Here is a 13,093-nt window from a genome sequence, read left to right on the forward strand (position 1 = left end):
TGGGATTTTTCATTGTTCTTGCTGACTGTTCTGTTGAACGTAAATAAGATGGAGATCGCTTTTTTTTTTTTTTTTTTTTTTTTTGCTGTAGCTTCTAAAAAAATGGTTTTTTGATTAAAAAATACTCTAGAACTAATGTGTCATGTTCTGTAGAATGCTTTCTTTTCCTTGATAGTGTATAGATTGTTGCCTTTTGTCCAAAATGTGAAAAACATGCCCACTTGGTCCAGGCAATAAGGGAGGTGAAGTGCTGGAGAGGAAATTAGTGAAAAACGTAATGAATGAGAAAATGTAAACGTGTTACGTCCTTAATACATAAATAAGCTGCTTATGTTCCTAAGGCCTTTCGATCTTAGGAACTAATGTTTTAACTTCCTGTTTAGTGTTATGCAAAGGTCATATTCATATTTCCTTTGTGTAGAAGACACTCTACTTTGCTTGGTAGTATTTGATGAATACAGCACTTAACATTCATTACGTGGTGAAGATAAGAAAGTTGAAAACAGCTCAGAGAAATGCAGAATGATTGCCTTATAATGACCACAGCTACGTCACCGGAATAAAACGGGTGGTGATGTTCAGCTATTGCCCCTGATGATCAGGAAAGAATGGTGCCATTGGAAATATCTGCGCCAGAAAAAACTCTAACAAATTAAGGGACTACTTTGAAGAAAAAACAACAACAACAACAAAACAAGAATGTATATCAGGGAAAAAACAAAACAAAACAAAACAAACATGTTAAACTCTGTGACAGTGGATTTGCTAATGTGGGTGCTCAGCTTACAGGTGAGAGATGATAGTACAAAAATGGGTAGTACAGTTTTGTCTGTCTGCTTTACCTGTGGTGATGATGGTGTGCATGAATGTGAGCTTTTCAGCTGCGTTTCTTAACCTGGGGGACTTCCTATTAGGTCTGCTCTGTTAGTGCCTCCTTCTTTAGTGTGTTGGACTGTAACGTTGGAAGTGGATGTTGGTGGTAGATTTTGAACCTTCCTGTCAATGCCCCATGACTTCTGTTGCTGTCTGCAGTCTGACAGGATGGCGTCTGATATAGGAGCGTGGATGAAGCACAGGTGTGTCATTGAATTACTTGGTGTTGGAAAAAAAGGGCACCCACTGGCGTTCAACAATCCTTGCTGAACTTTTAGGGAGGCAAAAGGGTGAATGTGAGCACAGTGTGGTGGTGAATGGCGTGTTTCAGAGGAAAATGATGAGTATAGAGCAAGACGAGGTTTTCTCTTACAATGTATGATGAAGCCTATGTATTTGTTGCACATGCTTATATTGGAAGTGATGATATTAAGTGTGCTTTTGTAAATTTTGCCAAAATATTTTTGACTTGTACCAGGAACCTCTTAAGTTCTACCAGAAGTACGAGTAAGAATGCTTCCAATAATGACTATGATTTAGGGAACCGTAACATTCTGCAAGTAGCTGAAGAATATAAGCATCAAGATAATCTTGGTATGGTGATATAACTACAGTAGTAGAAGGTACTAATGTACTAACTACTAAAAATGATGGGGAAGACAGGCAGAATAGCTAGGTAAATCCTTTCTTTTGGAAGATGCATGGAATTTCTTCTTCTTGAGAAATTAGAATACTTGTTCTTTACACCACTTAGGACTTCTTTAAGGCTTGCTTTTTTCATTTGAAATAGTCTTTTTGAGTAATCACGGAGGGGGGTGGGGGGGGGAAGCAAATGATGTCAAAGTCAAGTGAAATGCACAATCCTTTGTGTGTCTACCAGTATATTCTATTTACTTGATCTTCCAAAATAAGTAAGTAAATAAATAAATTCCTGTTGTAATATGAATAACTGGAAGAGAGAATCAACAGAAGAAACATAAAGGCCAAAGAAACATGGGCTGCTTGTTTAGTTCCTGGTGGTTTATGGTTTTTACATGCTTCCATGAGAGAGACTCGATAGACAAAACAGAATAACAAAGCATGCGTGTTATTGAAAGGTGGAGCGGGAACAATCAGAGTTCGTCATGCATGTTATCGCTGGACTTAAGATCCAGATGTTGAGAACAGCTAGTTCAGCAAGTGTACCTGCTAAATTCTTTCTGTATTCTAACTTAAGGCAGAGGAAGTAGATGAATGAAGCAAATGTCTTCAATTTTTTGTATCCTTGAGGACTTTCTGAAGCTTGGTTTCTGTCACAGCACTGACAATGTCATTACAGGGAGCCGAAAGTTGTTTCATAAAACTTGGACTGAATAGACATGAAACTGAAGCTTCACCACTGCCAGAGTATCACCACATGTAGAACACATTTAAAAATACTAGGTAAAAGGAATGACTATTTTACTAGGAGTAATCCAGCAGACTGCTTAGGAGAGCAGGAATTTCTGATTTTAAGGTCGATGTTTAGTCAGTCAGTTGAGATTTCTTGACTTGGATTTGTGCATTGGATTGGCCACATGGCCAATAATAAGTAAGCTTACTGCAGGAAGGCAATACTGACATGCAGGCTCAAATGTCAAATGTTGGTTTCTAGATGAGCGTGAGCATGCTCTGAGTACTTGACCTGAGACTCTGTCGTGGTGGGCGAGGGTACGGTTTTCAGTCAGCCTCAGCTTCTGTCTTTCAAATCGTGACCTGAAATTTGCTGACACTGTCAGAAGTGCCAGTTGTTTGTTTTTGTTGCTCTTAGAGGGTTGGTTTGTTCTAGTTGTCTCTGAGCTATGTCTTCTCAAGTGTATAGGAAGAGCCGGTGAGATGCTAGTAGTCCATGACTGAGTGATCAGCTTTGACTGGTCTGGAAGGGAAACCTTTCTCAGGGCTTTGGTGTGGAGAAGGTCTTTGGGGTCCTGGTGGACCAGAAGGTGGACGGGAGCCGGCAGTGCATGCTTGCAGCCTGGAAGGCCAACTCTATCCCGGGCTGCATTAAAAAAGCATCTACGTTTGATAAAGAAGCTCACAAAAGAAAACAACAACTTCTGGGAATGTAAAGGTTTTAGCTCTTGCGTAGAAACTTGGGTATAGTTGCGGTAGGTGAAAACACAGAAATGCAAACGGAGAGTTCTCCTAGAGCTCATGTAGCGGTTATGGTGGGGTGAACGAACCCTGCTTTGCTTTTGGCTCCAAGCTTGCTTTCGGAGGCATTTCTGGGGGTGATGCAGTCACCAACCCTGGGGGTGTTCAAGAAACTTTTAGCTTTTGTACCTAGGGCCGTGGAGTCATGGGACATATTGGTGATAGGTGGATGGTTGGAGCCCTTGGAGGTCATTTCCAGCCTTGCCGATTCCCTGAGTCCTGTTTCTTAGCTCCGGAATCCCACTTTATCCTTCCCAAGGTTCAACAGGGATTTGTCGACGGGCTCTAACGCCTCTCATGCACGAATAAGACATTTGGGAATTGGGATGGATTTTATTGACGTGATTGGTGACAGGGTGACAATGGTGACAGACTCCCTAATGCTTGTGCAGGCCCAATGGTGTCCCGATGAAGGGCCGCAGTGTGTTCTGGGGTCAGAAAAGAGCGGGCGTAGGTGGACGGATGCCAAGGGCAGGTGCCAGCTCTGCAGGCAGGACCCAGCGGAGGATGTCCTTCTGCAGCACAACTAGGGTGAAGAAAACAAGCTGCAGCAGGCCCAAGAACAGCAGAAACCTCCTGTGGAAGAGAAGAAGGTCCAGTCAGATCCGGGGGCACGTTTGTCACAGCACTTTCCAACCAGCCCCGGCAAGTGGCCCGTGGACATGTGCCATACAGGGAGCAACGGAATCTGTTGTAGCTCTGCGCAGGGCTGCCAAGATCCCCACCCCACCTGCTCTCCCACCCAGGACCCTAAGCAATACTGAGGCATTTTATCCCCCAAAAGTCAAAAGCTGCCTGATGGTCTCTGGACCCCAGGGCGACTCACCGCAGCCAGGAAGTTACAAGTGGATGCTTCTGTGCTGCCGTCTGCTCATCCTAGAGGACAAAGCAAAGTAGGGCCACGCGTTGGGGTGAGCGCAGGTTTGGGCACTCGGAAGCCCTCCTTCGTCCCCACAGCCAGAGGGAGGCCCATATCCCCTGCGGTGGCCCTGAGGTGAGCCTTCCCTCCCCAAGGCCCCGCTGGGGCTTTCTCTCTTACCAATCGCACAGCCACTGTCTCCTGCAGCAGGGAACTCATGTGCTCTTCCCTGCGTGTCATCTTCCTCCTGCTACAGACGCGGGGAGTTTGGTGTGTGAGAAGAGGCCTCGGCCGGCACCAGGACCTCTCCCCTACCCCCCCCCCCCCCCCATCCCATGGTGGCCACGGGGACCCGAGGCAGCTGCCCGGCCTCTGCTGGAGCTGGGACGGGCACCCCTGGGTGCCAGACCTGCACAGGGCCGGCCTTCCCGAGCTCCAGCCGACGGCCCAGATGGCTGGGGGCTGCTGGGATCCCAGCTCCCCCCTGCCTCAGGTCTGGGCTGTGCTGCTACTCACGGCGCAGTGCGCTTTTGGGCCCTCCGTTGTGCCTTCTGGAGGTTTTTCATCTCCATTTCCACCTCCTCCTTCAGTGCCTGGGGAAGGAAAGGGTCCGGTCAAGAGCCCGTCCCGTGTCTGCAGGCAGGGGGCTTTCCCCGATCAGTGCGCTGCTCTCCATTCTCTCCCTCCCACCCTGCGTACCTGACGGATTTTGGTCTGCTCTCGGAGAACAGCTGCCAGCTCCGCAGACCTCTTCTTATACTGCAAGGCAATGGGGACCAGGGGCATGGATGCAGGGTGGGAAAGGGTGTTTGCAGCCCGCGCCCAGGGCACAGCAAGGCCAGGCCGGAGCGGGGCAGCAAGCCCTGCGGCGCCCTGGCTGCGTGGCCCAGCAGCTCTGCCCTGCGGGGTTTCTGCAGGTGGCTCACGCACCTCCATGAGCTCCTCCAGCAGTGCGCCTGACTCAGCGTTGTCTACCGCCAGCATTTCACTGGAGTACTTCTCTGCCATGGCTTCAGCTGCGCGCGCAACAGAAGGCAGATGGGTGTGAGGGGCACGGCTGTGGGCATGGCAGGGATAGAACCCTATCCCAGTGCGCCATTGCGCGTGGGAGCTCACGCATGCTCCTTTCCGGCTGTGCTTTGGCACACCGGGTGTCCCACGTGCAGCCCTGGCCACTGCCACGAGTGCCGGCATGGGTACAGCTGCCAGCCCATGACCGTGAGGCATGGCCTCATCCCCCCGTTCTGGCAGGCACAGGCAGGCTCTTTCAGACCCAACACGGCCGTGCGCCGGCACTGCGAGAAGGGGAGACGAGGCCTGGTGCCAGGCAAGCTGCAGGGCTTCTTACCGCTCAGTGCGCACAGCTGCGGATGGGTTCGCGACAGTCCTCGACCACGCTGTGGGCTGGGAGGGCACCGGGGGCACTCTCTGCCTTCAGTCTCCTCTCCCAATCTCTCCCACCTCCTCGCAGTGCCGGTGCTCAGCACCAAGTGCTCTCTGTGCCCAGGGAGCGGTGCTTCTGCTACTCTGCAGGGTGATTGCGTCACAATGCTCTGGCTGTGACGCGTGCCCCTCCGCCCACGGGGAAGCGCCGCTCCTCGGCTGGTGTGCAGAGCATCAGGAGGCGATCATAGAATCATAGAATCGCTAAGGTTGGAAAAGACCCGCGGGATCACCCAGTCCAACCATTCGCCCTTCACCAATGGTTCTCGCTAAACCGTGTCCCTCAGCACAACATCCAAACGGTCTTTGAACGCCACCAGGCTCAGTGACTCCACCACCTCTCTGGGCAGCCCATTCCACTGCCTTTTCCTTATCCTCAGCGGTCACATTCGCAGCCTCATCCAGTAGGGAATGGAGATTTTCCCTGGTCCTCCTCTTACTGTTGATATACTTGTAAAAGAGTTTCTTGTTCCCTTTTACCTTAGCAGCCAGGTTGAGTTCAATGGTTGAGATGGACACCAGGGAAAAGGAGGATGAGATAGGTATGTGAACTGGGGTTTCCAGTGGAGAGGAACAAGATGAGCTGAAGAGGTGATTCAAGATAGCTAGCGTGGCTTTGTTAAGGGCAGATTGCACCTGACCAATCTGGTGGCCTTCTGTGATGGAGTAATGGCATCGGTGGACAGGGGAAGGGCAACGCGTGTCATCTATCTGGACTTCTGCAAAGCCTTTGACGTGGTCCCTCACCACATCCTTGTCTCTAAACTGGGGAGGGGTGGATTTGAAGGATGGACTGTTCAGTGGGTTAGGAATTGGCTGATTGGACGCAGCCAAAGGGTTGTGATGAATGGTTCTGTGTCAGGGTGGAGGCTGTGTATCGAAGTGTGACTACTACGTTTCTTGGGTGACCTGAAACTGACAGAAGGCAGCTGTATCAACTGTCTCCTATTCTTAAAAACAATTACTGGGATTTTTCATTGTTCTTGCTGACTGTTCTGTTGAACGTAAATAAGATGGAGATCGCTTTTTTTTTTTTTTTGCTGTAGCTTCTAAAAAAATGGTTTTTTGATTAAAAAATACTCTAGAACTAATGTGTCATGTTCTGTAGAATGCTTTCTTTTCCTTGATAGTGTATAGATTGTCGCCTTTTGTCCAAAATGTGAAAAACATGCCCACTTGGTCCAGGCAATAAGGGAGGTGAAGTGCTGGAGAGGAAATTAGTGAAAAACGTAATGAATGAGAAAATGTAAACGTGTTACGTCCTTAATACATAAATAAGCTGCTTATGTTCCTAAGGCCTTTCGATCTTAGGAACTAATGTTTTAACTTCCTGTTTAGTGTTATGCAAAGGTCATATTCATATTTCCTTTGTGTAGAAGACACTCTACTTTGCTTGGTAGTATTTGATGAATACAGCACTTAACATTCATTACGTGGTGAAGATAAGAAAGTTGAAAACAGCTCAGAGAAATGCAGAATGATTGCCTTATAATGACCACAGCTACGTCACCGGAATAAAACGGGTGGTGATGTTCAGCTATTGCCCCTGATGATCAGGAAAGAATGGTGCCATTGGAAATATCTGCGCCAGAAAAAACTCTAACAAATTAAGGGACTACTTTGAAGAAAAAACAACAACAACAACAAAACAAGAATGTATATCAGGGAAAAAACAAAACAAACAAACAAACGACAAAAATATGTTAAACTCTGTGACAGTGGATTTGCTAATGTGGGAGTTTGGTGTGTGAGAAGAGGCCTCGGCCGGCACCAGGACCTTTCCCCCTCCCCCCATCCCGTGGTGGCCATGGGGACCCGAGGCAGCTGCCCGGCCTCTGCTGGAGCTGGGACGGGCACCCCTGGGTGCCAGACCTGCACAGGCCCGGCCTTCCCGAGCTCCAGCCGACGGCCCAGATGGCTGGGGGCTGCTGGGATCCCAGCTCCCCCCTGCCTCAGGTCTGGGCTGTGCTGCTACTCACGGGGCAGTGCGCCTTTGGACCCTCCGTTGTGCCTTCTGGAGATTGTTCATCTCCTTCTCCACCTCCTCCTTCAGTGCCTGGAGAAGGAAAGGGTCCGGTCAAGAGCCTGTCCCGTGTCTTCTGGCATGGGGCTTTCCCTGATCACTGCGCTGCTCTCCATTCTCTCCCTCCCACCCTGCGTGCCTGATGGACTTTGGCCTGCTCTTGGAGAGCAGCTGCCAGCTCCGCAGACATCTTCTTACACTGCAAGGCAATGGGGACCAGTTGCATGGATGCAGGGTGGGAAAGGGTGTTTGCAGCCCGTACCCAGGGCACAGGAAGGCCAGGGCCATGTGCCCTGGCTGCGTGGCCCAGCAGCTCTGCCCTGCGGGGTTTCTGCAGGTGGCTCACGCACCTCCATGAGCTCCTCCAGCAGTGCGCCTGACTCAGCGTTGTCTACCGCCAGCATTTCACTGGAGTACTTCTCTGCCATGGCTTCAGCTGCGCGCACAACAGAAGGCAGATGGGTGTGAGGGGCACGGCTGTGGGCATGGCAGGGACAGAACCCTATCCCAGTGCGCCATTGCGCATGGGAACTCACGCGTACTCCTTTCCGGCTGTGCTTTGGCACACCGGGTGTCCCACGTGCAGCCGTGGGCACTGCCTTGAGTGCCGGCATGGGTACAGCTGCCAGCCCGTGGCTGTGAGGCATGGCCTCATCCCCCCGTTCTGGCAGGCCAGGCCGGAGCAGGGCAGCAAGCCCTGCGGCGCCCTGGCTGCGTGGCCCAGCAGCTCTGCCCTGCGGGGTTTTTGCAGGTGGCTCACCTGCAATGTATCTGACCAATCTGGTGGCCTTCTATGCTGGAGTACTGGCACTGGTGGACAGGGGAAGGGCAACGCGTGTCATCTATCTGGACTTCTGCAAAGCCTTTGACGTGGTCCCTCACCACATCCTTCTCTCTAAACTGGGGAGGTGTGGATTTGAAGGATGGACTGTTCAGTGGGTTAGGAATTGGCTGATTGGACGCAGCCAAAGGGTTGTGATGAATGGTTCTGTGTCAGGGTGGAGGCTGTGTATCGAAGTGTGACTACTATGTTTCTTGGGTGACCTGAAACTGACAGAAGGCAGCTGTATCAACTGTCTCCTATTCTTAAAAACAATTACTGGGATTTTTCATTTTTCTTGCTGACTGTTCTGTTGAACGTAAATAAGATGGAGATCGCTTTTTTTTTTTTTTTTTTGCTGTAGCTTCTAAAAAAATGGTTTTTTGATTAAAAAATACTCTAGAACTAATGTGTCATGTTCTGTAGAATGCTTTCTTTTCCTTGATAGTGTATAGATTGTTGCCTTTTGTCCAAAATGTGAAAAACATGCCCACTTGGTACAGGCAATAAGGGAGGTGAAGTGCTGGAGAGGAAATTAGTGAAAAACGTAATGAATGAGAAAATGTAAACGTGTTACGTCCTTAATACATAAATAAGCTGCTTATGTTCCTAAGGCCTTTCGATCTTAGGAACTAATGTTTTAACTTCCTGTTTAGTGTTATGCAAAGGTCATATTCATATTTCCTTTGTGTAGAAGACACTCTACTTTGCTTGGTAGTATTTGATGAATACAGCACTTAACATTCATTACATGGTGAAGATAAGAAAGTTGAAAACAGCTCAGAGAAATGCAGAATGATTGCCCTATAATGACCACAGCTACGTCACCGGAATAAAATGGGTGGTGATGTTCAGCTGTTGCCCCTGATGATCAGGAAAGAATGGTGCCATTGGAAATATCTGCACCAGAAAAAAACTCTAACAAATTAAGGGACTACTTTGAAGAAAGAACAACAACAACAACAAAACAAGAATGTATATCAGGGAAAAAAAAAAAAAAAAAAAAAAAAACATGTTAAACTCTGTGACAGTGGATTTGCTAATGTGGGAGTTTGGTGTGTGAGAAGAGGCCTCGGCCGGCACCAGGACCTTTCCCCCTCCCCCCATCCCGTGGTGGCCACGGGGACCTGAGGCAGCTGCCCGGCCTCTGCTGGAGCTGGGACGGGCACCCCTGGGTGCCAGACCTGCACAGGCCCGGCCTTCCCGAGCTCCAGCCGACGGCCCAGATGGCTGGGGGCTGCTGGGATCCCAGCTCCCCCCTGCCTCAGGTCTGGGCTGTGCTGCTACTCACGGGGCAGTGCACCTTTGGACCCTCCGTTGTGCCTTCTGGAGATTGTTCATCTCCTTCTCCACCTCCTCCTTCAGTGCCTGGAGAAGGAAAGGGTCCGGTCAAGAGCCTGTCCCGTGTCTGCAGGCAGGGGGCTTTCCCTGATCACTGCGCTGCTCTCCATTCTCTCCCTCCCACCCTGCGTGCCTGACGGACTTTGGCCTGCTCTTGGAGAGCAGCTGCCAGCTCCGCAGACCTCTTCTTACACTGCAAGGCAATGGGGACCAGTTGCATGGATGCAGGGTGGGAAAGGGTGTTTGCAGCCCGTACCCAGGGCACAGGAAGGCCAGGGCCATGCGCCCTGGCTGCGTGGCCCAGCAGCTCTGCCCTGCGGGGTTTCTGCAGGTGGCTCACGCACCTCCATGAGCTCCTCCAGCAGTGCGCCTGACTCAGCGTTGTCTACCGCCAGCATTTCACTGGAGTACTTCTCTGCCATGGCTTCAGCTGCGCGCGCAACAGAAGGCAGATGGGTGTGAGGGGCACGGCTGTGGGCATGGCAGGGATAGAACCCTATCCCAGTGCGCCATTGCGCATGGGAACTCACGCGTACTCCTTTCCAGCTGTGCTTTGGCACACCGGGTGTCCCACGTGCAGCCGTGGGCACTGCCTTGAGTGCCGGCATGGGTACAGCTGCCAGCCCGTGGCTGTGAGGCATGGCCTCATCCCCCCGTTCTGGCAGGCCAGGCCGGAGCAGGGCAGCAAGCCCTGCGGCGCCCTGGCTGCGTGGCCCAGCAGCTCTGCCCTGCGGGGTTTTTGCAGGTGGCTCACCTGCATTGTATCTGACCAATCTGGTGGCCTTCTATGCTGGAGTAATGGCACTGGTGGACAGGGGAAGGGCAACGCGTGTCATCTATCTGGACTTCTGCAAAGCCTTTGACGTGGTCCCTCACCGCGTCCTTCTCTCTAAACTGGGGAGGTGTGGATTTGAAGGATGGACTGTTCAGTGGGTTAGGAATTGGCTGATTGGACGCAGCCAAAGGGTTGTGATGAATGGTTCTGTGTCTGGGTGAAGGCCGGTCACAAGCAGGGTGTCGCAAGGGTGGTTGGTCTTGGGACCAGTGCTCTTCAACATCTTTATCAATGACAGAGAATGACATCTAGTGCACCTTCAGCAAGTTTTTGGATTGTTGCCTTCTGCGATGTTAGCCGCCTTTGTTAGCCCTCTGCGGTCACTGACCAATAACCTGATCAGGGCCAAATGACTGCAGACACACACCAATATGATGAGTAGCAAAATGGCGTCTATTCACTACTAAGCACAGCTTATATACCTGTATTTGAGCTATCGTGCCCTGTTCTGATTTGTCCGTACTGGATCTTAAGCCCCTTACTACAATTCTTTATTTGGCTCCTATTGTCTGCTCATTCCTTCGCCTTCTTATCTTGTTTACTTCGTTAGCAAGGACAGTCTGTCTGAGCACAACAACACCCTTTCACTGTGTTTAGGGAGAGGTCTTTCCCGTACAGCACGTATCCCCGTCAAGCGCCTACTACAACATCTCCCCCTCCCCAAGCTAAATGTTCCTTCCACGTGCCTAACTCGTACATCGTGAAGCAACACAAACGCCTAATCTTAAATATATTTCAGCACACTATTCCTACTGTCTTTCTACTGCAATCCTTAAGCAAACATCAGAGTAACAGGGAATCCTTTCCTGTGCTCGGCCATGCCTTGCCCCGTTACAGCACGAACGCAACAACCTAAACCCTTCTACAACCTTTCACACAGTCTATGATACTCAATCCGATGGTCAAAAGTCTTTTCCATCATTCGTTGCAAGGAGTTCTGCAAGTATCCTACACAGCAAGGAAGACAGATTAGAATATATACAGAAATTGCAAGCCCTATCGCGAAAACCTTAAGCAATTGCTTTAACCATGAACCCGCTCCCCCAAACAGTCTGTTCAGCCAATTTCCGAAAGGATCACTCTCTTCTTTAATCTTCTGCTTATGTTCTTGCATCCAGCGTAGTTGTTTATGAATTGACACGCTGTGATCACCAGGGACACCATAAACATCAGCAACATCGAAAGTGTCAGTATTGCAGCTGTGGTACTCCTCTTGATGAGTAGTTCTCGATCCCGTCGTCTGTCCCTCAGTTGTTCTGGAGTTGGCTTTGGTTTGCCAACAAAGAATTTCTGTAGAAAAACTCACACCTTGACTCAGTTTTTGCAGATATGTTACTTATATGTGGTATTACTTTTCACAATCGTACCCACAGAGGTTCCCAGATTCATGATGTTTAACTGCCGCATACCTGACAACGGATACCCTTTAGCATGTCCTTCCTGCGATCAGGAGGCCCTGACTGACCTCCCCCACAGGGGCACTGTGCTCTAACATGGCCATACTGGCCGCATCGAAAACACAGCCCTTGCTGTTGCAGCGATCTTTGCTGTCGCGGGCCAACAGCTGCGACTATAGCTGTGGCTAGCCCTTCATTAGTTAAATGAGCCACCTTGAGCTTATCTAAGACATGTTGAATAATTTCTCCCGGGACATTAAGCGTACTCGGGCCGGCTTGCAGTGATGCCTTAACATTGTCATGTGATTTCTGTTGCAGACAGTCGATGATCACTGGCCCTTGGGCCGGTTTCGGGAGATCAGACCCCTCTGCAGCAGCTAAAAGCCTGTCTGCAAAGCTTTGAAAAGATTCATTCGGGCCCTGGGTAATATCTGTGCACGAAGCAGGTGGTTCGGCCTTATGCACAAGTTTATTAAACGCTCCCACCATTACATCTGTGGCCGCTTTTAGCTCCCCTGGCCTTAGTTTCACTGACTGGCCCTGGGGCGAAGCCACTCCCACGGCCTTCCCTGAAAGCCGCTGGACGGCGGTCCCACACAGGGAGCGGCCCAGGCCGACCCCCACCGCCCCGGCACGCTCCCTCAATTCGGCCATCCAGCCCGTCTCCTATAACGTATACTGGATCAGCCCGAGCACCGCACGCACTAAGTTTGTGATGTCACGGGGGAGGAGAAGCCCCGGGGCAGCCAAAGCCTGTAGTGCATTTGACGTCAGAGGCGATCTCAGGCCTCTTTTATCCATAAATTCCACCAGGCGCGCAACACCCCTGGGGTCAGGCGGCACCCATTCGGGACCACGATCACTCACAATCACCAGGAATGCCTCTGGAACTATACCCTTCCCCTCAGCCTCCGATCTAATCCGATTCCAGTCTGTCATTTGATCCCTCCCCCGCCACCGAAAGCCAGTCCCTTCTTTCTCCTCTACACTATCACTCACACCACCGCCCCTGGGAGTGCCCAGAGCCGGTAGGCTACGCCCCCTGTCCTCAGTGGACGGACCTTTCGTCTGGTCCCTCCCCTTGTGGGCAGTAAGTTGATTCTGCTCGTGTAGATCACAGCTTCCTCCGCCCCCTTGAGTCAGGTATCACATACATCACTCAGATAAAGGATACAATGTGCCGCCTGAGGGGTTTGGATACGGGGGCGGGGGATGAGACATCGAATATCCACTCTCTTGTTGTTTGTCTTCTTTTGAACTGAGCGCGGTCGGCTCAGCCGGCGCCACCTCAACAACGGTCATTGGCGGCTCCATCTCCTCTCGGCCCCTG

At 50.6% G+C, this 13,093-nt stretch overlaps 2 protein-coding genes across 7 annotated transcripts in view; one reads left to right on the top strand and one right to left on the bottom strand.

The window, feature by feature from the left end:
- Positions 1-13,093, top strand: part of PCDH15 (protocadherin related 15) — a 990,968-nt gene that overhangs the window by 403,362 nt on the left and 574,513 nt on the right. The window lies entirely within an intron of this gene.
- LOC121113298 lies at positions 60-5,642 on the bottom strand. 2 transcript variants are annotated; one of them, XM_040702562.1, is made up of 7 exons: positions 5,253-5,642; positions 4,835-4,920; positions 4,604-4,663; positions 4,421-4,497; positions 4,085-4,154; positions 3,872-3,921; positions 60-3,621 (listed from the first exon to the last, which is right to left on the bottom strand). In XM_040702562.1, the coding sequence occupies exons 2-7, from the start codon at positions 4,910-4,912 to the stop codon at positions 3,480-3,482; spliced, it is 477 nt and encodes a 158-aa protein (XP_040558496.1). In that variant the 5' UTR covers positions 4,913-4,920; positions 5,253-5,642; the 3' UTR covers positions 60-3,479. The 2 variants fall into 2 exon arrangements, with proteins under 2 accessions (XP_040558496.1, XP_040558495.1); XM_040702561.2 differs by lacking the exon at positions 5,253-5,642 and having other exon boundaries at positions 4,835-5,203.

This window comes from Gallus gallus, chromosome 6 (assembly GCF_016699485.2).
Source record: "Gallus gallus isolate bGalGal1 chromosome 6, bGalGal1.mat.broiler.GRCg7b, whole genome shotgun sequence".
Classification (NCBI taxonomy): Eukaryota; Metazoa; Chordata; class Aves; order Galliformes; family Phasianidae; genus Gallus; species Gallus gallus.

What these genes read in the sequence shown, in the direction of transcription:
- LOC121113298 (XM_040702561.2), bottom strand. Translation starts at nt 5,131, where the DNA reads ATGCCTCACGGTCATGGGCTGGCAGCTGTACCCATGCCGGCACTCGTG. An exon ending in AGCAGACCAAAATCCGTCAG is followed by an intron (nt 4,498 to 4,603) that starts GTACGCAGGGTG and finishes TTCCTTCCCCAG; the next exon opens with GCACTGAAGGAGGAGGTGGA. An exon ending in AGACAGTGGCTGTGCGATTG is followed by an intron (nt 3,922 to 4,084) that starts GTAAGAGAGAAA and finishes TTTGTCCTCTAG; the next exon opens with GATGAGCAGACGGCAGCACA.